Source organism: Loxodonta africana, chromosome 9, assembly GCF_030014295.1.
Source record: "Loxodonta africana isolate mLoxAfr1 chromosome 9, mLoxAfr1.hap2, whole genome shotgun sequence".
NCBI classification, from domain to species: domain Eukaryota; kingdom Metazoa; phylum Chordata; class Mammalia; order Proboscidea; family Elephantidae; genus Loxodonta; species Loxodonta africana.
In genome coordinates, this window is record NC_087350.1 from 46,957,234 (window position 1) to 46,981,839 (window position 24,606).

General features: G+C 39.7%; 2 protein-coding genes across 10 annotated transcripts in view; both read right to left on the bottom strand.

Moving 5' to 3' along the window:
• The window catches only part of GLE1 (GLE1 RNA export mediator), a 41,141-nt gene extending 22,713 nt beyond the window's left edge, over positions 1 to 18,428 (bottom strand). The window contains exons 1-6 of the mRNA XM_003407693.4: positions 18,246 to 18,428; positions 11,515 to 11,736; positions 4,859 to 4,969; positions 2,924 to 3,072; positions 2,176 to 2,236; positions 1,666 to 1,920 (exon numbers count right to left, since the gene is read on the bottom strand). Coding sequence (XP_003407741.3) covers positions 1,666 to 1,920; positions 2,176 to 2,236; positions 2,924 to 3,072; positions 4,859 to 4,969; positions 11,515 to 11,736; positions 18,246 to 18,419 — 972 coding nt within the window. The 5' untranslated portion in view covers positions 18,420 to 18,428. The remainder of the gene's footprint in view (positions 1 to 1,665; positions 1,921 to 2,175; positions 2,237 to 2,923; positions 3,073 to 4,858; positions 4,970 to 11,514; positions 11,737 to 18,245) is intronic.
• Positions 18,429 to 18,736: 308 nt separating this feature from the next.
• The window catches only part of ODF2 (outer dense fiber of sperm tails 2), a 40,397-nt gene continuing 34,527 nt past the window's right edge, over positions 18,737 to 24,606 (bottom strand). For 5 of the 9 annotated variants that reach the window (XM_064291358.1, XM_064291357.1, XM_010587590.3 and 2 more), the window contains one exon: positions 18,738 to 21,275. In XM_064291358.1, the coding sequence (XP_064147428.1) occupies positions 21,087 to 21,275 (189 nt within the window). In that variant the 3' untranslated portion in view covers positions 18,738 to 21,086. Of the gene's footprint in view, positions 21,276 to 24,606 lie in introns of all 9 variants that reach the window. The other 4 variants (XM_064291360.1, XM_064291364.1, XM_064291363.1 and 1 more) reach the window with 3 other exon arrangements.

The window sequence follows — 24,606 nt, forward strand, 5'->3', positions numbered from 1 at the left end:
CACAAAAATTCTATTGGGCAGTGATGCCCAAGATGAAGTTACCAGTTCAAAAGAAGTACAGAGAATAAAGGAACATATTAAAAGACATCACAGGGATGCAACCGCACTCTAGAATTCTCTAGAATGTGGGAAATTTTATAGGATCTAGAATGTGGGAAATTTTATAGGACAAATGAACCAGATTCTTCACTGATAAATGGCAAGTGAAAAAAAAAAAAGATGTAGAATCTGGAGATTAAAAACTTAAGGATTTATCAACCAAATATAATACTTTGACTTTTGTGTGGATGCTAATTTTCAAAACATTAAAAAAAAAAATTGAGACAATCATGGAAATTTGAACACTGACAAGATATTTGATCATATTAAAGAAATTATTAATTTTTTAGGTGTGATGTTAGTATCTTGGTTATGTTAATAGTTTGATCTTTTAGAATTATGTACTAAAGTATTTTACAGGTGAAATAACACAGCTGAGATTTACTGTGAAACAATTTGAGACTGAAGTTGCAGGTGGAGGTAGAAATGAAAGAAGACAGCTGTGTTGATTTTTGTTTAAGTTGGTAATGGGTGCATAAAGGTTCATTGTGTTATACTCTTGTGTAGGTTTAAAATTTTACAAAAAGAAGTTAACAAAAGCCATAAAGAAAACTTGAAGGGAATAATAAACTACAAAAATAAACTTGTCTTAAATATGATAAATGCTTAACATCATTAATATTAATATCTAGAGCTCATATAAATTAATTTTTTAAAACACATTTTTCTAACAGAAATATGAACTAAGGACAAGAGCATGCATTCACAAAATAAACATAAAAGGCTAAAAAATACGAAAAATTATTTCATTCAATTTCACTAGTAATCCAAGAAACACAAATTATAACCAAAAAGTATATTACTCAAAGGGCAAAGATAAAAGTAATTTGTAATACCCTTATGCTGTGAAAAATGGCACCCAGACACTGCTAGTAAAAGTGAATTGGTACAACTTTTCTGTAAAGTGATTTGAACCAAGAACCTTAAAATTCTTTGACCAAGTAAATTCATTTTGAGGAGTTTATCTCAAAGAAATAATCAGAAATACAGATAAAATGTATATAAAATAACATCACTGCAGTGTTATGTGTGGCATTGAAAATGCAGAGACTTAAATGTTCAACAATAGGCACGATGAACAGGCATTTCAACCAATTCTGGTACGGTTATATACTAGAGATATCCAATTTTACCTGTTCATCAAATATTTACTAAACGCCTATTACGTGTTAAGGCAACACTTGCAACTGGCTGGTTTAATGTTCAAAATACAATGTTAGCTGAAAAACACAATATACATTTCTGTAAGGTTTTAATTTTTACCATAAGCATAGCAGGTACATTACTGAATGAACTAAAGTATTTTGGAATCAGAAAGAATTCATTTTTTTAACCCAAGATATGAAATACTATACCTATACAATTTGGGATGGGGATGACAAATACAGACAAGTCAGAAAAGAATCATACCAAAATATTAACAGCAGTTACCTTTAAGTATGAAAATGATGAGTGATGTTGAGTATTTCCTACAATATGCACGTATTACTTTTAAATCAGAAAACAATTTTGTTTTTAATGTTCTCCACTTCACAGAGAGAAGAGTCATTCTGAAGCCCTCCTCACCTCAGAAGCGGCCCGAATGATCCCTGAAATGAGGCCGCACAGCTGGTTGCCTCGGGTCCAGAAGGCAGACAGGTCTATCTTGAGCAGGTCTTTTTGCTGGTTGGAGGAGTCCAGCTGCTGGTTGAGATGCAGCATCTCCTCCTGCAGTGCATAGAGGCTCCGCAGGCGAATCTGGCCTTCTTCCCTCCGAAGCCGCTCCCGCTCCACTTGCTTCAGGCGCTGTTGCTCTGCCTCCCGCAATTTCAGGTTCAGAATCTACAGAAAGGGTCATTAAGTTTAATTCTTCCAAAGGGCTCCTAGGCTTTCTCCTTCTACATTCTTCAAGCCTTATGTGAGGCAGGTATTTTCACAAACAGGCAGATGGGCCCAGAGCAGTAAAAGGACTCCCCAAGGCAGTCACACAGAAACATACGAGCCAGGTCCTCCATGACTGTCTGCCAGAATCTGACTCTTCCAGTAGATTACGAACAGGCACCAAACTGACACCCACACTGATCCTCCCAGGCTGACCTTTGCTCTATGTCGATGCTCAGCTTTCAGCTTCTCCTGGAGCCCCAGGGCTTCTTTGGTACTGAATGAAAAACAGGAGGAATAGTCAGGGATGCTTCCTAAAATTGTTTTACCTCTCCTAAAAGGCTTCCTCCGAGCAGGAGAGCAGTGGGATGCAGATCCCAAATTCTCATAAAAAGACCAGACTTAATGGTCTGACTGAGACTAGAATGACCCTGGAGGTCATGGCCCCCAGACCTTCTGTTAGCCCAAGACAGGAACCATTCCTAAAGCTAACTCTTCAGACACAGATTGGACTGGACTATGGGCTAGACAATGATACTGGTGAAGAATGAGCTTCTTGGATCATGTAGACACATGAGACTATGTTGGCATCTCCTGTCTGAAGGGGAGATGAGAGGGTCAGAAGCTGGCCGAATGGACTCAAAAAGAAATAGAGGAGGGAAGGAGTGTGCTGTCTCATTAGGGGGACAGCAATTAGTAGTATATAGCAAGGTGTTTATAAATTTTTGTATAAGAGTCCAACTTGATTTGCAAACTTTCACTTAAAGCACAATAAAATTTTTTTAAAAGTCTCCCTCTTTGTTTTACATTGGTCATCTTTCCAAGGTTGTTCATTTTTCTAGGTAATAAGCTTCTTTGGCTATTTATTTTGATAGATAAGGACTCAGAAGAAGTTCAAGTTTTTCCCCGTGGGAAAGTGTTTCAGTTTAACACACCAATATTCTCAGTCATAACTCAGACTCACCTCTTCTCCATAGCATCCCGTAAGTCCTGGAATTCTTTATGCTGCTTCAATTCTTTCCGTTCATCAAACCGCTTCAGTTGTTCAGATGCCATCTCTGAGAGGGCTCGCACCTTCCTCTCTTGTTCCTCCTGCCATTGCCTCAGGCCCTCCTGAAAAGGATCAGCACATGCTCTTGGGGGTACCCTGCTCATTTACCTCTGTGGGTCACCCTCCCAGCAGTCCTTGACACCATCAGAGATACTCAAGGGCAAGGGATCATCCACTCTTATCTCAGAACCTTTCCAAGAGTCACCTTTCTCCTTCGAGTTGCTCTTTAAACTCAACTGTTTTGGGAAGCTTTTCCAACTTACCCAATATGGTTTATATTACTTCGCTATAAGCTGGGAATGGACAGTCCTAATCCCCGGAACCTGGGAATATGTTTGCCTTATGTGGCAATAGAGACTTTGCAGACATGATTAAAAATTGTGAGATAGGGAGATCATCCTGCATTACCTGCATGGGTCCAATGTAATCACAGGGTGGGTATTCCACTGCCATTAACAGAAACTCAGTGCCCCCTAAGCAATGACTCCCCTTTCTCCCTCACTCCCACCCCTGGTAAACACTAATAAACTTTGGTTTCTACATATTTGTCCTTTTGACTTACGTCACGCAGCATAATTAAAACACTATCTATTTTATTTATTTTCTTGTTTATGTCTTTGTCTCCCCAAAAGAATATAAGCTCCAGGAAAGCATGGATTTGTGTTTATTTACAGCACCTAGGACAGTGTCCAGTACATAGGTGTTCCAAATATATTATATAAAATAGTATAAATAAATCAATATATGAGGGAAGATGCTAGAAGGCTTTCATTTTATAAACTATACTCTTTGAAAAATTCTTTTTACAAAAAGTGTGCATTGTTTCCAATTAAAAAAACAAATAAAGCCAAATAAATGTTTTAAAACAGTGCTATTCTTTTTCTCGAGAGCCTGTTAAGGTCCCATTTTCTCAGTATAACCTTATCTGACAACCACAGCCCATCCTGATCTCACTCTGAACTGAACTCCTACAGTACTACAAAGTATCAGCAGTACCTACATGCCTCTCCTCAGTAGGCACTTACAAGTTTTTTATGTATATGTTCCGCCTTACCAGTTGGCTGTGAGCAGACTAACAGTAAGGAAGGTATTTAGCACTGCTTTATAACTCTATTTCCTTATACAGTCTGTGCTCAGAAAGTATCTAAAGCATCTTTCTTCTCTTCCATTTTTATTATAATTTCCTCACATGCATGGACGACATCTGAATCTAGTATAGTCCTTATCATGAGGGATTTCAAAATACGCTGCTAACATACGACCAATAAATTTTTTCATAATAAAGTAAATGTTCCAGCTCATCTACATAAACAAACTCGGCCCAACACTCCTAGAGCATATTGGCTGAATCAGTAGTTCAGTACTTCTCATAGTCTGCCTCAGCTCCATGACAGCAGGGATTCTTATGCTTTGTTCACAACCATATCTCCATAGCTGTGAACATAGGTCAACACATAGCAAGCATTCAAATGTTGAAAATCAAGTCCTGTGCTAAGTGCTTTATACACATTATCTCATTTAATTTTCACATAATATATTTATCTCCAAATTTTGGAGGAATAAACGGAAGCCGGGAAAGTCTGAGTAATTTTCCATAAAGGGAAGCCAGGAAAGCCCAAGTAATATTCCCAAAGTCACACATGAATAGAAGGCCAGGATTTGAAGCCAGATAGAACTTTAGAGTATTCACTCTTAACCGCTACATTATACTACCCCTCTGATTGAATTCTGAGTTCCTAGGAGGCGAAGCATAATGATAGCATAAGGTGAGCTTTCATAAAGCCTAGAGAACTACATTAAACTATGGCTCTCCAGGGTCAGGTCTGCCTTACTTCATGGCTCACTTACTGTTCCTTTCATTCTGTGTACCAGCTCATACATTCGGATGCAGCCTTCCACTTTGATTCCCCGGGAGGACTGAAGTAGCATAGATTCCGTATGTTGAGATTCATGTTTGCCCTGTATAGACAGAAGATGGAAAAAGAACTAAACTTTTAAGGTGGTAAAGCTGTTATTATCCCTTCTAGACAAAGACCACATCCCTACTTACGAACAACAATAAAACGGTTTAGGTTAGAACCAGTGTGTGTTTCATGATAGTGAATTTGTTCTAATTGTTTTCCTTAGTAAATTAATGTCTGTTGCTTTCAGTGGTTTAGATTTTTTTTTTTTTTGCTTGTTTGCTTGCTGTGCTCTGTCCAGCATATCTTTCTCCTTTCTTCTGGTAAGTGCCCATTTAGATGGGTGATTCAAATGGCGCCAACTCCAACTCACATACCAATTCTTCCACCCTCCTGGCCTCAAGGGTAAGCACATAACCCACCTGGCAATCCAAGTACTCTATCCCACTGTACCCAAGATTTACTTCAGGAATGTAACACATGAGCCAGGCTCGGTCGGAGTTTATCCTTGAACTTTTCCCAATGGAGCTATCTAGGAAGGCTTTCTACTCTTCTGGAGTTGCTAACCTAAAAGGATGTGTATCTGGGGCTACCAATAGCCATCTTACCACATAGAATCTATCTTAAAAATGAAACCAAAAAGAGTTAGGCAGAGTGGAGGGACGCAAAGAGGCAAAGCCTGTGTGTAAGTCACTGGATCAAGTCAGAAATAACATCTGAGACAAGTATAATGCAGATCTTTTAGATCTAACTTTGCCTAATTCCAGACGCACTTCTAGACTTCCTGGTTAGTACATAAGCCAATGAACTCCCCTGTCCCCTGCTTTGTTTAAGCTAGTATAAACTGGGTTTGTTACTTCCGCACCGAAAGTGCCTAAATGATATAATAATCTGTTATAGAAAACCATCCAAATACTTTATTTAAACCCCAAGAATTATGGAATTCTACGCCTAGAGAAGAACTCCACAATTTAGTTCAGTTATCAGCTTTACAGATGAAGAAACTGAGGCCCATGAGGGAAAAAGGCCTGTCCGAGGGCATGCCACAATACTGGCAAGATTCGAACTAGAGCCTGGGTCCCTCTTTCACACCCTGTTGCCTCTGAGAGCCTGTTCATAGAAATTTTCTTTAATTTTTTACTTTGAAATAATTACAGATTCAAAAGAAGTTACAAAAACACACCGGGAGGGACTGCATACTCTCTACACCATTTCCCCCAACAGTAACATCTTTCATAAATACAGTAACATATCAAAAACAGCAAACTGACATTGGTACAATCCACAATCTGAAGAGATTTCACCAGTTTTACACACACTCATTTGTGTGTATGTACAGTTCTATGCAATTCTATCAGGTGTGGATTCACGTAAGTCACCGTAACCAAGACACAAAACTGTTCCATCACCACCAGGCTCCCCATGCTCTTTCTTTACAGCCACACCCAACTTCTCCCCACCATCCCTAGTCCCTGGAAACCACTAATTTGTTCTCCATCTCTAATTCTGTTGTTTCAAGAATATTAAATAAATGGAATCATACATTATGTAACTATTTGAGAATAGGATCCCTACTGGCACAGTAGTTAAGTGCTTGGCTGTTAACCCAAAGGTCAGCAGTTCAAATCCATCAGTAGCTCCAAGGGAGAAAGATATGCAGTCTGCTTCTGAAAAGAGAACAGCCTTGAAAACTCTATAGGGCAGTTCTACTCTGTCCTATAGGGTTGCTGTCAGTCAGAATCAACTTAACATCAACAGGTTTGGCTTATTTATTTCTCAACATAAAATCATATTTATTTATAAAGAAAATAAAGATTTCCTAACCATAGCTGCAACAGGTTTTAAAAAAAAAAAAAGTCCTGCATAAAAATAAACTGGGTTTAATGAATTAACTTCTCAGACATAACCAAACACCTTATAAGAATGGTTTTCTGGGTTTGAAGGCTCAGGATCTTAGGTCTCACGGGACAACTCAATCATTTGGCATAATATAGTTCACAAAGTTCATGTTCTGCATCCTAGTGAGGAGAGTAGCAACTGGGGTCTTAAAACCTTGCAAACAGCTATAAAAACAACGCAGGAACGACCGCCTCTAACTTCACAAGGGTCAGGGAGAATCAAAACCAATAGCCCAAGGCTAATTCCTATGACGCCAAGGTCAGATATGCCTCCTTTCTCTGCCTTCTTTACCAATTCTGACGCCAAATGACCCTCCCACAGCACTCTCTGCTTCTCTGCTGAGTTTGATAATTCATTGCAACGGCCATACAGAACTCTCGGACAATATGCACAATTATGGAATTTATCAGGGAAGTAACAGGTTGCAATTCAGGCTCAGGAATGCTCAGGATACAGTTCTTCCATCTCGACAGCCTTTTCTCAGTCGTGCCCATAGGTACGCCTCTCTCTGGCCCCTCAGCCTCTGCCCTGCTCAGCCAAGTGTTATAAAGCTTTTAGCTCGGCTGCTAAGTGCCCAGAGGTACCCTACTCCTCTAGCAACCCTCCTGCCTGAAGGCACTCAGCTTTCTTGCTCCTTGGGTTGGGCAGTCTCCTGTCGGTTTCCTGGTTCTGCTGCTGCTGCTCTTAGGTATCACAGCTCTTTCCTTCCCTCTCTGTCTCCTGGGTCCAGGAAATTCTCAGCACAGGGATCCCTGGTCCAAAAAACACACTCCTCTCCTGGCTCTTCTTCATTGGTGGTGATGAGATGCTCTCTTCCTGCCTCTGGGATGGCTCGTTTTAAGCCTAGCAGGATGGCAAAACTGACCAAACTCCTTGGTGGGCCACAATTACCTTATCTGCACAGTCCCACTGAATCACTTAGGTGGGAGTTACATGACCATGGCGGGAAAGGCCCCACAAGTGACCTATCACACTGCAGCAGCTACCTAAGATACTGGTCTCTACTCGTTAGAAGCAAAAGAGAGAGAAGGAAACCAAAGTTTCAGAAAAGAAACTAGTCTATAGGGTTAATAGCCTACACGAGCCATGGCCTCATCTACCCTGAGGCCAGAAGAAATAGATGGTGTCCAGCCACCACTACTGACCATTCTGGTCAGGGCCACTACAGATGTACCCTGATAGAATGGGAGAAAAATACAGAACAGAACTCAAATTCTTAAAAAGGTCAGACTTATGGGACCAGCTGAGACTAGAGGACTCCCTGAAACTACTGCCCTATTTAAACCTGGAACTGAAACTATTCCCAGGTAACCTATTAGTGAAATAACAGATTGGCACACAAAATTAAGGATATTATCCATAAGTACAGTGCTCCACTAAAAAAGGCATCTGTATGAGACCAAAAGGTCAACAATTACTCTACAGCAAAGATGAGAAGATAAGGGAGTAGAAAGCTAGAGTACTGAAAACAGAACAACCAGAACATAATTAAAGAGAATGCTGACACATTGTGAAAAATGTAACTAATGTCACTGAATAATGTGTACGGAAATTGTCAAACGGGAACCTAATTTGCTGTGTAAACTTTCATTGGAAAACACAATTAAAATAATATTAATAATGATCTGGAGGATAAAGAGAACAAAATTACTAAAGATGACACCCAGGTTTCTGCTTTGAGTAATTTGGTGGGCAGTAAGTGCGAAACTTCTGAGATGGAGAATGCTAGCAGAGGTCCAGTGGGTTCGTTGTTGTTTTTTCCCAAGGTAGGGGTGACGCTACAGAAGGATAGATGATTATGAGTTTGGTTTTAGAAATGTTGACTCAAGAAGCTTTTAAGATACCCAAAAGGAAATAACACGTAGACAGTTGGACATTTGGTTCTGGGGTAAGGATAATAAAGTTGTGAATTACCTATATATAGGAAAGTGGCCAGGGATGAGACCTGCATAACAAAACACTATAGATTAAGAAGCAAAGTGCTTAGGACTAAACCCTCATGAACTCCAATGTTAATATTCAAGAGAAGAAAATAAGCCTGGAAAGGAAACAGAACAGTGGTCAGTGGTCCCTGATAGCTTCCTTGCTTTATGGCACTACAAGATGTCCCAGGTTCATCTTGTATATTTTTTCACTTTAGCACTGCAGTCAACCATCTACCCAAAAATCTCTGGCTGCTCTTAATCTGAGATACTCAAAGACTTCCATCTGGATACTGAAGCCCTGGTGGTGCAGTGGTTAAGAGTTTGGCTGCTAACCAAAAGGTCGGGAGTTTGAAGCTACAGCTCCTCAAAAACCCTGTGGGGCAGTTCTACTGTTTTATAGGGTTGCTATGAGTTGGATTCAACTCAACAGGAATGAGTTTGGTTTGTTGTTTCTTTTTTTTTTTTTGATGTGGATACGAAGGTTGTTCATTGTTACTGGGTTATAATTACTTCTTGGTCTTGCATTGGACAGAGATAAGAAATACTTTTTTTTTTAAGAAAATTTTTTAAAATCATGAGTTTATAGTAATGTTTTCAATGCAGATGTAAGATTACAGTGGTTTTTACTTATCATCTTTGATTTTTACACTTGTATCTCTTTTAATGCCGAAAACCTTGGTTTTTAAAATTATTAACATTATTTGTTCTATAATATTCCTATAATTGCATCAAAAGTCATAACAATAATACTACTAAGACTACCAATTGCAGCTTAATTTTTTGTGGTTCTTTCTGTCTTTAGAATAAATGTCACTAAGTACTGTGTTTTAAAGTCACTCTCTGTGGGTTATATCAAAACTTATTATAAATTTAGGTTTCTTTGAGTTTGTTATCAATTTTTAGGGGTTGTTTTTTTGGCACAGAAAGTAGAATTCTAAAAATATTGTTCTGCGCCTTGTTTTTTCCCATTTTACAATACATCCTGGCGATCACTCCATATTACTATGAAGTATCTTTCTCATTCCTTTTTACAGTTAGATAGTACTCCCACTACACAGAGGTACCAGAGTTTACTCAACCAGTTCCCTTTTAATGGACTTTTGACACTTCTTATCTTTTGCTATTACAATTAATGCTGTTATGATAGCTTTAAGTATACAGTCACGCGTTGCTTAATATCCACGATACGTTCTATGAAATAGAACGTTATGTGATTTGGACATTGTGCTAACACCATGTTATACACAGGCAGTCCCTGAGTTAAAACATCCGACTTACAGGCAACTCATACTTAAGAATGGACTGCCATAAAACCTATTACATTAAAATTTTGAGTTGAGTACAACGGTTCGTAATAACACGTGCATTACTTTGTGACACTGATGAAAATACTGTGAGGTTTGGAAGTGTTTAAGTATTTTACATGCATCCAAAACCAAACCAAACCCATTGCCATTGAGTCAATTCCAATTCATGGCAACCCTATAGGACAGAGTAGAACTGCCCCATAGAGTTTCTAAGGAGCACCTGGTGGATCTGAGCTGCCAACCTTTTGGTTAGCAGCTGTAGCACTTAACCACTACGCCACCAGGGTTTCCATTTTATATGCATAGAAAGGTAAAATATATACCATGTATGTATAACCCTATGAGACCATGGATGTATATGTGGTCAGATGATGCTCTAACGGACATTATGCAGCACATGACTGTACATTATTATGTAATTCTACCAGTGTATCTTTGGAGTAAAAACAACAAAGAAACCAAACCTGTTGCTGTCAAGTTGATTCTGACTCATAGCAACCCTGTATGACAGAGTAGAACTGCCCCCACAGGGTTTCTAAGTCAGTAAATCTTTACAGAAGCAGACTGCCACACTTTCTCCCGTGGAGCTGCTGGTGGATTTGAACCACTGACCTTCGGGTTAGCAGCCCTGGTGGTGTAGTCGGCTGTTAACCAAAAGGTCTGCAGTCTGAACTCACCAGCTGCTTCTCAGGAGAGAGATGTGGCAGTCTGCTTCTTTAAAGATTACAGCCTTGTAAACACTATAGGGCAGTTCTACTCTACTCTATGTGGTCTCTCCCGGAGTCAAAATTGACTCGATGGCAATGGGTACAGTTTTTATCTTTGGAATAGATACTTACAAGTGGGTTTGCTGCACCTAGCACAGTGTCTAGTACTTACTAATAAATCTATTAAATGAATGAATGAATGAATAACTGAATGAAGAAGCCCATCTTTTTAAAAGGAAGAATACAGTATTTTACACTCTATAACCTAAAACATACTTTTCAACAGCAAGTCAGAAGTCCGTTAGAGGATCTTTGGAATTCCCAAACTTGTAAGTATACAAATATCACATATTGAAATAATCCATTTGGAAAGCAACATAACAACCTAGACAAAAAACCATAGCACTAGGATAAAAACTCATACAGAACCAATAATAAAGTATTTAAATTTTAAGAATGGGCTATAAATTTGACTCTAAGCTTTCCAGCAGCCAACATAAAAGGGAAGACCTTATCAGTTAAACAACTGCAATGTTCACGAGAAAGAACTATCACTCATGAAATTCATTACTTTCCTGTTACTAAGAACAGGAATTTCTACCTCTGGGTGTTTATAAAGAGGACACTAGGTGATGCGGTAGGCAATGTCCCTAAGAACATGTGCAACAAGAAGCAATTTTCCCCAGGGTAAGATCAATGTCACTATTAAAACACTTCAGTTTTGCAGCCACTATGTCTTTGGTCTTAAGATGACTGAAACCTTACCTTGGTTTCATCTGGTGCTGTGAGGGAGGCTGGTGAGAATGTAGCATTTCTGACAGGAGATTTGGGAACACAGGAGGGTTGGTCTAGGGCTGAAGTAGATCCAGACGATGTTGATGTCTCAGAGGGAGGTGAGTTCTCTTGTGTATGAGGTAAGACATGATCTACCACCCATCCGGAGTAAGCGGATAGCTTGGGAAGAGACATACATTCTTCTAAAATATCCTACAGAGAAAAAGAAAGTTAAGCCCAATGTGCCTTACTGAAAGCCTAAGGTTTATGAAAATACCAAAGACCCAAGTAATTATAACAATCGGAGATGAAGAGAAAGTACAGTGATCCCTTGATAATGACCCTAACTACTGTTCTTTTAAAGAATATCAGACTAACCCTGACTTTAAGAAAAAGGAACAAGCACAAAGATTGTCATTAAAGTATATCTGAAAACAATCTAAATAAACAATGAATAGAACACTAGAAAAAAAACTTTTCTCACTTTCTTTTATTTTATTTTCCTGAGGGTTCCTACCTATATTTCAGCTATTTCTGTAGTAGTCTTGCCCCCTTTTACCTGCGCCCTGGGATCTCTAGAATTGTCTCCTGTTTGTAGGGAACACTAGAAGAATTTTAAAGTAATTTAGAGTATAAACCAAAAAAACCAAACCCGTTGCTGTTAGTCGATTCCAACTCATCGTGACCCTATAGGACAGAGTAGAACTGCCCTGTAGGGTTTCCCAGGAGTGGCTGGTGGATTTGAACTGTCGACCTTTTGGTTAGCAGCTGAATGCTTAACCACTACACCACCAGGGTGCCAAAAATACAAAATCAATATTATACTATAATAAAAGAATACTGATTGTGTCAATCAATAATTAGTCATTTAAAAACACTGATTGTGAATCCAATGTAATAAATTTAAATCTAAAGAACATAAATACAACAATATTACAATTACATAAAGTAAAAACAAATGCTACTGTATTAAAAAACATAAAGGAAATATATCATAACTTATGCCTGAACAATGTGTTCTAATTTTCTGTATTTCTTCTAATTTTTTTAATAAATATGCTACGATTCTAAAAATGAAAATGAGAAGTATATCAAAAAAGACAGAGATGTGCTTACTGATTAAAAGCCTATGGCTTGAATAAAACAGGATTTATAATAGAAAGTTTAAAACAGGTCCTAGATAGTCTCTAGCATCTGTGTGGACAACTTATTCAACTGTACCAGGTAACTAGTTTGGTATACGGTGCTTTTAACCAGAGCTTATACCATTTTAACTCTAATTAAAATGTACACGGCAAATTTCGGCTGGGATCTTTACTCAATGTCAAGAAATATTACCAGGATAACACAGAAGGCTAAGGACAATTCAGAGAAACAGTACTATAGTGATTAAGACCATTGAGCTTGAAACCTTCCTTTCCAGGTCTGAATTCCATCTCTGCATTCCTCTTAAGTTACCTACCCTCTCTGTGGTTCAGCTTTATCACTTCTAAAATGGGATAATAAAGGACCCACCTCACAGGCTTGTGGGAGGATTTATAACTAATAAATGTAGAGAACTTAGAATAGCACCTGGTACATAACAACTGCTCAATCACCGCAAGCTATGATTTTATCTAGATCAGTGGTTCTCAAGCGGTGCTAAATTTACCCCCTAGACGACATGTGGCAATGTCTGGAGATATTTTCAGTTGTCACAACTGGGAGGTGCTACTGGCAATATAGTATGTAAAAGCCAGGTATACTGCTAAACATTGTACAATGTACAAGACGGCAGTCCCCCACAACACAGAATTATCCAGCTTGGCCCGAAATGTCAACAGTGCCCTGGTTGAGAAACCCTGATCTAGATCATGGGTACATATCACCTGTACAATAAACAGATGTCCATACCACAGCAAACAATCTGGATACGAAAGCAAATATGCTGATACACACACTTTATACAGTAATGAGGTTGATTTTAAAAGCATATTAAAGATAATGTTGAGACAACACTTTTTAGTCATTTCTTACATCAAAATAAATTTCAAGGACACAGTTTCAAATTAAAAAAATAAAGCCATGCATGCATACAAAAATCACCATAAAACTAAGAGAAAAATTCAACCAGCAAACTGGGGGAAAAAAATGCAATACAGATCACAGATAAAGGGCTATTATCCCTGATACATAAAGAAACTTAAAAATTGGGGGGAAAAACAACAAAACTCCAATAGAAAAACGGACAAAAGACATAAACAAGCAATTCACAAACATAGATAAAAAACTGATTAACATGTAAGAGTATGTTCAACCTCACTCAAAATAAGAGAAATGCATATTAAAAATACACTGAGATCCCATTCTTGTCCATTAGATTAACAAAAAACTAGAAAGTATGATAATACATTCTGTTGGCAAGGCTATGGGCATTGCTGATTGGGACACAAACTGGTACACTGATTACGCAGGGGAACTTGGCAAGAGCTAACAGAACTATATGTGTTTACCATTTGACCCAGTAATCTCACTTCTCAGAGTTTACCCTGAAGATATACTTCCTACCAAATGAAAGTATACATGCATAAGATTATTCATTGTAATATTGCTTACAATTGCAAAATACTGGAAATAATTTAAATACCCATACATAGAAGAGTAATTGAATTATCTGTGGTACCTCTACACAAAGAAATACTATGCAACTGAGGGTGGGAATCTTATGTGAAGTGAAAAATGACAAGTGCAAAAGAATTACCTATTTTGTGTACAAAGACGGGGAAATAAGACAAAATACACATATTTGCTCATTTACGCAAAAAAAGAAAAGAAAAGAAACACAGGAAAGATCAAGCAGAAATGAGATTGGTTACCTGCAGTGACTAGCTGGGAAACTGTGGAAGAGATGGGAGGAGTGACACTTTTCTGGGTATATCTTTTTGTACAGTTCTGATTTCATAAATATCTTAATGTTTCACATACTCAAAATAAAGAAAATCAACAAGAACGGGGGGAAAAGCCTAGACGGGAATATAAACAAACAGATCTAACTAGTATATTTCAAATGAATAAAACAACCACATTGGCAGGAGGTGGAAGTAGAGGTAGAACTAATCTAAATAACTTCTGAACAGAGCATTTTGACTGTAAACTCTCAGGCTAAAGAAAAAAAACAAACAAACAGTAAACAAAAACTGAACTCTACTTAGTAGATGTGTTTTTCACAGAGGTATTCTAAATTCTAAAGTTTAAAAGCTATTTTCTACATATTCTAAAAAATGGGTAAACAAATATGTTGTGGATACAGGGGTCAGGTTTCTCACTGTCAGAGAAGGAAAAGGGGGAAGGGTAGAATGAATGCTCTGGTTTTAGATAAAAATTGAAGATTTCAATATAAACTCAGGGTTTTTAATACAAATCTAGAAACAGATACAGATGTATGTATATACACATACCCATTGCTGTCAAGTTGACTCCAACTCACAGTGACCCTACAGGACAGAGCAGAACTGCCCCATGGGGCTTCCAAGCCTGTAATCTTTACAGAAGCAGACTGCCACATCCTTCTCCCACTGAGCACCGGTGGGTTCAAACTGCTGGCCTTTCAGTTAGCAGCCAAACGTTCAACCACTGTGTCACCAGCAATGGCGTCACCATGGAGATATGGGGGATGAGGACTGTACCGGTTGACATTGTCAGAGGGGGTGACACCAAAATGACTGTCTATAAAGTTTCGTGCAGTGTTTCTGGAGAAATTTATTATTTTCTATAAAACTATCACTGTAGTTAGCTATAACACCAAAAAAATTTTTCGTAAGCCCACATTACATGTATTAATATATCTACAAGGATAAAACTCTATACTAATTTACTTTTTGAACCTTCTAATGTGTTCCAGTCAGAGCTGTAATTATTACCCAATTATAATGATGCTTTGAATCACATGGTTCCATCTGCATGCACTATACACATGTACAGTTGTTTCTGTTGTTGCCAGTATTTTTACAGTTGCTGGTTTTGTCAAATTTTCTGGTGTTTTAGCTACAATATTGTGGTAACTAGCATGGGAGGGTAACACCATGAGTTACTGCACTCATTGACACGAACCCTAGTGACACCCCCTGGCCACCAGGGCTTCTTATATACACATAAACACATATTCATGTACTTGCACATATATGAGAAACAGATACAGATGTGTGCATGTATATCAATATAAACTCATCATTTTTTAATATACATGTGTACATACACGCATACATATAGAAGTGATATAGACACACACACAGGCACATATAGGTATATAAATACATACATATATTTCTAGAAGCAATGACACCCCTATAGTAGTACTGGGCACATCTACAGCCTAATTATTGGTTTCTTTCTTTTTTTTTTTAATTGTACTTTAGATAAAGGTTTACAGAAAAACTAGCTTCTCATTAAACAATTAATACACATACTGTTTTGTGACATTGGTTACCAACCCCAAGACATGTCAACGCTCTCCCTTCTCAACCTTGGGTTCCCTATTACCAGCTTTCCTGTCCCCTTCTGCCTTCCCATATATTAGTTTCTTAATACCATTTTACATGAAAAAGACACCAGGGGTCCCTGCATAAATGGTAGGTTCCAGAGCTGGGGGTGAGGAAACATAAGATGAGCCTGGAACATCCTGTTGTGCCAGAAAGAAAAAAAATGTTCAAAGACTGCTGAGGCCCTTTTTCGTTCCCCTGGGGATGGAGGAGTCAGCAAAGCAGCTGAGGATGCAGCAAAGTAGGTGGTGGGCTGTTTGGTGGGTGGGTTGATTGGTTCCAGGGGGAAGCTGGTGAAGGAAATAACCAGTGTGGATGGGAGACTGCTACAATTAACTATATAAACTAATTGAGCAAATAAATAAATATACTGAGGTTAACAGGGCCAAGGTTCTTATTGCCAGATAACATATTTACGAACATTGATGGGGGAAGGCTAAAAGAACCCTGAGATATTGGACTGCAAGTGGTGGTTATCAGTATGAACTCATAGTTTTAAAATATGTATGTACAGATGGATATGAAAAGTTATAGATAATAAATGAGTGTGTGCATGTATATAAATGTATACGGATACACACACATGTATTTCCTAGCTCTGTGCATTGAGAAGGCCTAAAGGCAATAGTACTTGAGTAACAATGAGCACACTGAGCTCCCAGATCTTGGGTTTGTAAATACCATCCTCCACTTAAAAGGAATCAAGCTTTTTGGGAAATGGCTGATTCCAGGGTTGGGGCAGAGAAAGTACAACATGTTCTTGGGACACTTTTGTGCCAAAAAGTAAAGAAATGCTGGACTAATGACGCAACATGTCAAAGGGACACAAGAGGCAGCTTGAAGAGGCTCCCACTGGCCAAATCTGGGACATTTTGAGCATCAAAATAAATAATGATAGTAAAGAATTACAACTCGTTGAATGAATAGGAACCCATGAGTCCATACTGCTATAAACAGAGGAATAAAGAAACCTCTCCCTTAAAGTATGCCACCTAACAATGCAGAAAGAATGATGGATATAAACAAACACCATTTAGCAACATCACAGATGTTATCAACCAATGCTAAGGCTGGTGGGTGGAAGAATGATGAGAAGAAGGATATTGGTGTTATCTCGGAATACTTCCCCACAAAACACTAATCTATTACAAAAACAAAAATAATGAATTTTAAGGGAATGACCTGGCAGACACCAATGTGAGCAGGTGATCAAAGTATGCATCACCAGTGTTGGCATGGGTTGACATCTATGTGCCTCCTGAGAAAAACACACCACGTTTCTCTGATTTTCTTGCCAAGAATGTATAAACTGAGTCTGGTCGTTTGAAAACATTAGACAGATCCATGCTGGGGTCATCCTACAAAATGTATGGCCTGTAGTCTCTAAAACTATCAAAAGGGAAATACTTTAGAACTGTTCTACAGGGAAGTCTGAAGAGACACAACATCGTATTTGTCGCTAGACTACAAGCAAGTCGGGAACAGAAGATATGCTTTAACTGAAGTCCCCCCTACCCCCAAACACACACCCCTGCTATCTAGTACAGGGCTCTGCAAATATTAGGTACAGTGACCACGCCCCGTGAACTTTCCAGGTCTGTTCAATATCTAAAAATTTGGTCCTCTTCCTGGCAGCAATGGATTACACCAAGCTAATTGTTCCTTGGTGGCGTAGTGGTTAAGTGCTACAGCTGCGAACCAAAGGGTTGGCAGTTTGAATCCGCCAGGGGCTCCTTGGAAACTCTATGGAGCAGTTCTACTCTGTACTACAGGATCGCTATGAGTCTGAACCGACTCGACGGCACTGGGTTTTTTCGGGTTTAATTGTTGCGCTAAATCCAGAGCTCCCAGCACAAAACCTACCATATGAGACGCGCAGTAAATTAAATGACGCTGAGAGGACAGAGGTACTTTGAAAAGAAGTGGCGCATAATTCTAGCTGGGGTTAACAACGAAGCCTCCAAGGAAAAAAGCAACTCTGAAGGACAGCTTCCCGAAAAGCCAGAATAAGCTGGGAAAGGCGTGGACCCTAGACAGGGAGATACACACACCGGAGTCAAGAAACAAACGCAGAATTGTTAGACAAAACTCACGGGACCCGCGGGGCAGGGTGTGCCGAGAGCTGAGAAGACCTGGGTCCCGCTCGAGGCGGGGGGATGTCTCGAGCGGCGGTAGGTCCTACCCCATAACGGGCCATCTGCTTACCTCGCCTTGCAGCAGCCAGTCACGGTGGTAGGAGAGGCGGCCTTTGTCGGAACTGCGCAGCGCCTGCAGGGTCTCCCAGCATCGGCCTTCGGAGGGCATGACACTACAGGATGCAGCCCCTCTGAGGCGCGGCTTGTAAGTCAGCCCTCGAATCAGCCGCCCGGAAACGGACATTCGCTTCCGCTTCCGGGCCGCGAGACCGGAATCCCCTTTACTAACTGCTGCGTGCCCCGCCCCCAGCAGAGTGGGCTGCTCACGCTCTCACGTCTGAGCACTAGCTCGGTGTTGTATAAGATCCAGTGTTGTTGACCCGGATGTGGAGATATTGGAACTCCTCGCTCCCCCCAGGCACAGCTGGTGCAATCTCTGTGGAAAAGTCTGGCAGTGCCTCAAGAGGTTACCCATTGTTACCATATGAGCCAGCAATTTCACTCCTAGGTATATACCCAAGAGAAATGAATACACCCACACAAAAACTTGTAAACGAATGTTTATAACAATTATTCATACTAGCCAAAAAATGGAAACCACCCAAATGTCTATCAATTGATGAATGGATAAACAAAATGTGGTATTATCCATACAATGGGATATTATTCTGCCATAAACAGGAATGACATACCGATACACGCTACAACAATGAACCTTGAAAACATTAGTGAAAGCAGTCACAAAAGTCCACGTATTTTATTATTCCATTTATGTGAAATGTCTAGAATAGGCAAATCCATAGAGACAAAGTAGATTAGCAGTTGTCAGAGATTGGGGGGAGAGGAAAATAGGGAGTGACAGCTAACGGGTAAGAGAGTTTGTTTTGGGGGTTATGAAAAAGTTCTGGAATTAGATTGTGGTGATGGTTGTACAACTTTGAATACACTAAAAACTACTGAATTGTACACTTTGAGTTTATTTTATATCTCAATAAAAATAAAATAAAGTAATTCACAACTACCAAGAGTCAGCTTTTTAAACTTGGAACCCACCCATTCTGACCCTTCTATTACGCACCACATTTTATGGGCTCTCAGTTTGAGGTAGGAAGGCTTCTCTCTGGAGTTTGAAGCAATATAAACATTTTTTATTCTTCTCCTATATTTTACAAACTCCTTGGACTTTTTGTGACAAAATATTTTACAAAGAAAAATAGAATGTCTTGAGAAGAGTCCCAGCAATAGACTCCAAGAGAGGTGTTTCCCACACAGAGTCATACACCAATGCCTTTGAGAAGGTGTTCACCAGTAGGGAAAAATGAGTTACACAGGTATGTACGCATGTTTGTGTTAAGTTTGCCAACTATCTTTTCTTGGGAAGAACTTTCAGATATTGTAAGTTTAAGTCCATTTACCTTAAGGGTGTGAAAATGGGCTTGATTTTGTGGCAATGATAGCTGATAGATTGCTTTTTAAATGCTTTTCCTTGGCTAAGTTAAAAAAAAAAAAGAAAAGAAAACTCTAAATATTCCCAAAATTGGGGGGCAAAGGGATTTTTATGGTCTATGAAGTCCAGTTATCTGAATGGCATCCATTGCCGTCAAGCACACAAGAAGAATTCTCTAGAGTTTTGGACTTGGGTTAGAGTTACAAGAGAGGACATGACTGGATCACCCAGAAGGCCGAAACCAGCTAGAAAGGAAAAGTTAGAGTTGAGCACAGCAGCACCAAATTTGTTCTTTGTTTAAAAAAAAAAAAGTTTTTCTTTCTTTGTTTTAAACACGAAGTATGAAGAGAACAAAAATGGCCCATAACCTTAACTTTCAGAAACCAGTTAACATTCTTTAAATATAAGTAATATATATACATCTTACCTCCCCCTAACAGCTAAAGTGGTCTGCCTCAAAACACTGAGCAATACCTTACAGTTTGTTTCCTCCAGACATCTCATAGGATTATAACGTGAAAGCACACAAAGGACAAAGAACCAACATGGGCCAAAGTGAAATGAAAAACCTAATGTTCCATGTACCAACTATTTTAAAAATGTGTACTGGCTCACGTACAGCACTTTATGAAAGGATTCCTGGAGTTTTATTTATCATTTTTAGAAAAGAGATGGGGTATGTAATGGAAATCATCCAATACAGCCTTAAATACTGGTTATAAAAGCTTTTTGTAAAACACAAATTTTTCAAGAACAAATGCATTCCTTAGATACAAACCAGGAAAAGAAAAACAAAAAAATCAATCAGATTGGGGTTATACTTTTAAAGTCCAATAGGACATGAGCCCTAGAGTATCTCTTGTGAAGTGCTTGTGGGCAAGTGACCTCAAGGAAACTCTTAGGCATGAGAGGTTGCCACTGAGCTTGGGAAGGGAGCCTTGGGAAAAACACCACACCGTTGAAATAAGAAATACAGCAACTGAAGATGCTCATAGCCCAGGAGGGATAGAAGGAATGAGGAGGAAGGCAGACCTCTGGCTAACAGCTCCTACTGATTCAAGTCAGAGGAAACCCAGGAAGAAGGAGATTCCTCAAGAGGGGAGGGCTATAAGGAGACTGGAAGAACAGGCTCAGTCCAAACATTCTCTGGGGAAAGGAATGACCAAGGTCATGGTGAGCTGAAATCTGGTACACTAGAGGAGTAAATTTAAGGCCTGTCACGGTAATTTAAAAACTTCCATCAGGTGACTGTATCAGGGAAGAGAGAACCAAGTGGGGTCATGAAGAACTGCTTCATCCCCATGTTGCTTTAGGGACTTTTCTGGAGCCAGTAGCTAAGGACAAGACCCTGAACACATTTCATCACTGGAAGAGAGGGGAAAACCAACAGGCTTTCCAGATATGGCTTGGCAACTCATACTGTCCATGGCAACAGTTACGACTCCTGGTCCAAGACAGGTAGCCTCAGGCAGGAGGAGATCGGGAGCGGATGGGAGAGCTGGTCAGGTAGGTAGTGTAGGGGCCATCCCCAAACACATTGGCATATGACGACTTGAGGAACTGGACATAGTTCTGCATGCTGCGATTGGTGCTCTCTGACTGCTCCAGGCGATCTTTCAGGTCTTGCAGCCGGCTCTGGTAGCGGCGGTCTGCCTAAGAGGAGAAACAGTGAAAGCATGGGTCAGGTACAGGGAGTGCAGGCAGAGGTCAGTCCCTTCTCCCTATGACAGCATTAATCCACTGACTGGAATGATCAGTTTCACTTTTCTGTCTTTCCCCATAGACACTGGGTTTTTTCACCTCTGATCTCCACATTCCTCAGTGCCCGGCCTACCAGGGGCCTTTAATCTGAGGTATGTAATGCCCTGAAATTATATACAAAACTGGAGATGTTTGGATATTTGCAAAGGGCGGGGGGGCGGATAGTAAGTACCATGGCCTTCATCAGAATCTCAAAGGAGCCTGTCTCAGAGCCAAAAAGGTAAAGACCAGGGTAAACAAGATTCAGTGAATACTGGTTGAATGAGAAGTTATATCGTCATGATTAATGTAAACTGTGCAGTCATACTGCCTGGGCTCTCTAAGACACAAGTTTCTGTATTCGTAAAATGGGCATACAACTTTAGTACTCAGCCCACTTAAAACACCCAAATTCCTAATAATCATTATGGCAATGACATTATGAAAGAACAATGTGAAAAACTGGCCTGCCAGGAAGCCCATCAGGACAAGCTGAGAGAGTAACACCAGATGGCCAGGAGCTAAAGAGATAATCAGCTCTGAGTTGAGTCTCCCACAGCAGGGCACTGTGGAGCACGGAGGCTCTGCCGAGCCCCCAAGGAGCTCAGCCATACAAAGGGCATCAATACCAGTCAGTGGTACCACTGTTGTTGTTAGGTGCCGTAAGTCAGTTGCGACTCATAGCAACCCTAGGCACAACAGAATGAAACACTATCCGGTCCTGTGCCATCCTCACAATTGTTGCTATCCTTGAGCCCATTGTTGCAGCCACTGTGTCAGTCCGTCTCGTTGAGGGTCTTCTTTTTCACTGACCCTCTGCTTTACCAAGTATGATGTCCTTCTCCAGGGACTGATCCCGCCTGATGAGATGTCCAAAGTATGTGAGACATAGTATCGCCATTCTTGCTTCTAAGGAGCATTCTGGTTGTACGTCTTCCAAGACAGATTTGTTTGTTCTTTTGGCAGGCTATGGTATATTCAATATTCTTCATCAATACAATTCGAAGGCGTCAATTCTTCTCCGGTCTTCCTTATTAACTGCCCAGGTTTCAAATGCATATGAGGTGATTGAAAACACCATGGCTTGAGTCAGGGGCACCTTAGTCCTCAAGGTGACATCTTTGCTTTTAAACACTTCAAAGAGGTCTTTTGTAGTTGATTTGCCCAATGCAACGCATCTTTTGATTTCCTGACTGCTGCTTCCACAGGTGTTAATTGTGGATCAAAGTAAAATGAAATCCTTGACAACCTCAATCTTTTCTCCATTTATCATGATGCTGCTTATTGGTTCAGTTGTGAGGATTTTTGTTTTCTTTATGTTGAGGTGTAATCCATACTGAAGGTTGTGGTCTTTGATCTTCATCAGTAAGTGTTTCAAGTCCTTTACTTTCAGCAAACAAGGTTGTGTCATCTGCATAATGCAGGTTGTTAATGAGTCTTCCTCTAATTCTGATGCCCCATTCTTCTTCATATAGTCCAGCTTCTCAGATTGTTTGCTCAGCATACAGATTGAATAGGTATGGTGAAAGGATACAACCCTGACACACACCTTTCCTGACTTTAAACCAATTGGTTATCCCCTTGTTCTGTCTGAATGACTGCCTCTTGATCCATGTACAGTTTTCTCATGAGCACAATTAAGTGTTCCAGAATTCCCATAATCTGCAATGTTATCCATAATATGTTATGAGCCACACAGTCAAATGCCTTAGCATAGTTAATAAAACTCAGGTAAACATCCTTCTGGTATTCTCTGCTTTCAGCCAGGACCCATCTGACATTAGCAATGATATCCCTGGTTCCTCTTCTAAATCTGGCTTGAATTTCTGCCAGTTCTCTGTTGATTTGCTGCTGCAACTCCTTTTGAATGATCTTCAGCAAAATTTTGCTTGCACATGATATTAATGATATTGTTCAATAATTTTCATATTCAGTGGTTATCACTTTTCTTGGAAATAGGCATATATATGGATATCTTCCAGTCGGTTGGCCAGGCAGCTGTCTTCCAGATTTCTTGGCATAGACGACTGAGCACTTCCAGCAGTGCACCTGTTGGCTGAAACATCTCAATTGGTATTCCCTCAATTCCTGGAGCCTTGTTTTTTGTCACTGCCTTCAGTGCAGCTTGGACTTCTTCCTTCAATACCATTGGTTCTTGATCATATGTTACCTCCTGAAATGGCTGAATATCGACCAATTCTTTTTGGTATAGCGGCTCTGTGTATTCCTTCCATCTTCTTTTGATGCTCCCTGTGTTTAATATTTTCCCTGTAGAATCCTTCAGTATTACAACTCGAGGCTTGAATTTTTTCTTCAGCTCTTTCAGTTTGAGAAATGCTAAGCGTGTTCTTTCCTTTGTTTTTTTACCTCCAGCTCTTTGTGTATGTCACTATAATACTTTGCCTTCTCGAGCTGCCCTTTGAAATCTTCTGTTCAGTTCTTTTACTTCGTTTTTTTTCCTTTTGCTTTAGCTACGTGACATTCAAGAGCAAGTTTCAGAGTCTCCTCTGGTATCCACTTAGGTCTTTTCTTTCTCTCCTGTCTTTTTAATGACCTCTTGCTTTCTTCACATACGATGTCCTTAATGTCATTCCAAAACTTATCTGGTCTTCAGTCATTAGTGTTCAGTGCATCTATTCTTGAGATGGTCTCTAAATTCAGGTGGGATGTACTCAGGGTTGTACTTTGGCTCTCGTGGACTTCTTCTAATTTTCTTCAGTTTCAACTTGAACTTCCATATAGTAATTGATGGTCTATTCCACAGTCAGCCCCTGGCCTTGTTCTGACTGAGGGTATTGAGTTTTTCCATCGTCTTTCTCCAGAGATGTTGTCAATTTGATTCCTGTGTATTCCATCTGGCGTGGTCCATGTGTATAGTCGCTGTTTATGTTATTGAAAAAAGGTATTTACAATGAAGTCGTTGGACTTGCAATATTCAATCACCAAGGCCATATTTTCCAACTACTGACCCTTCTTCTTTGTTTCAAACTTTTGAATTCTAATCACTAGTAATTACCAATGCATCCTGATTGCATGTTTGATCAACTTCAAACTGCAAAAGTTGGCAAAAATCTTCTATTTCTTCATCTTTGGCCTTAGTGGTTGGTGAGTAAATTTGAGTAATAGTCATATTAACTGGTCTTCCTTGTAGGTGTATGGATATTATCACTGACAGCGTTGTACTTCAGGATCTTGAAATTTTCTTTTGGACAATGAACACAATGCCATTCCTCTTCAAGCTGTC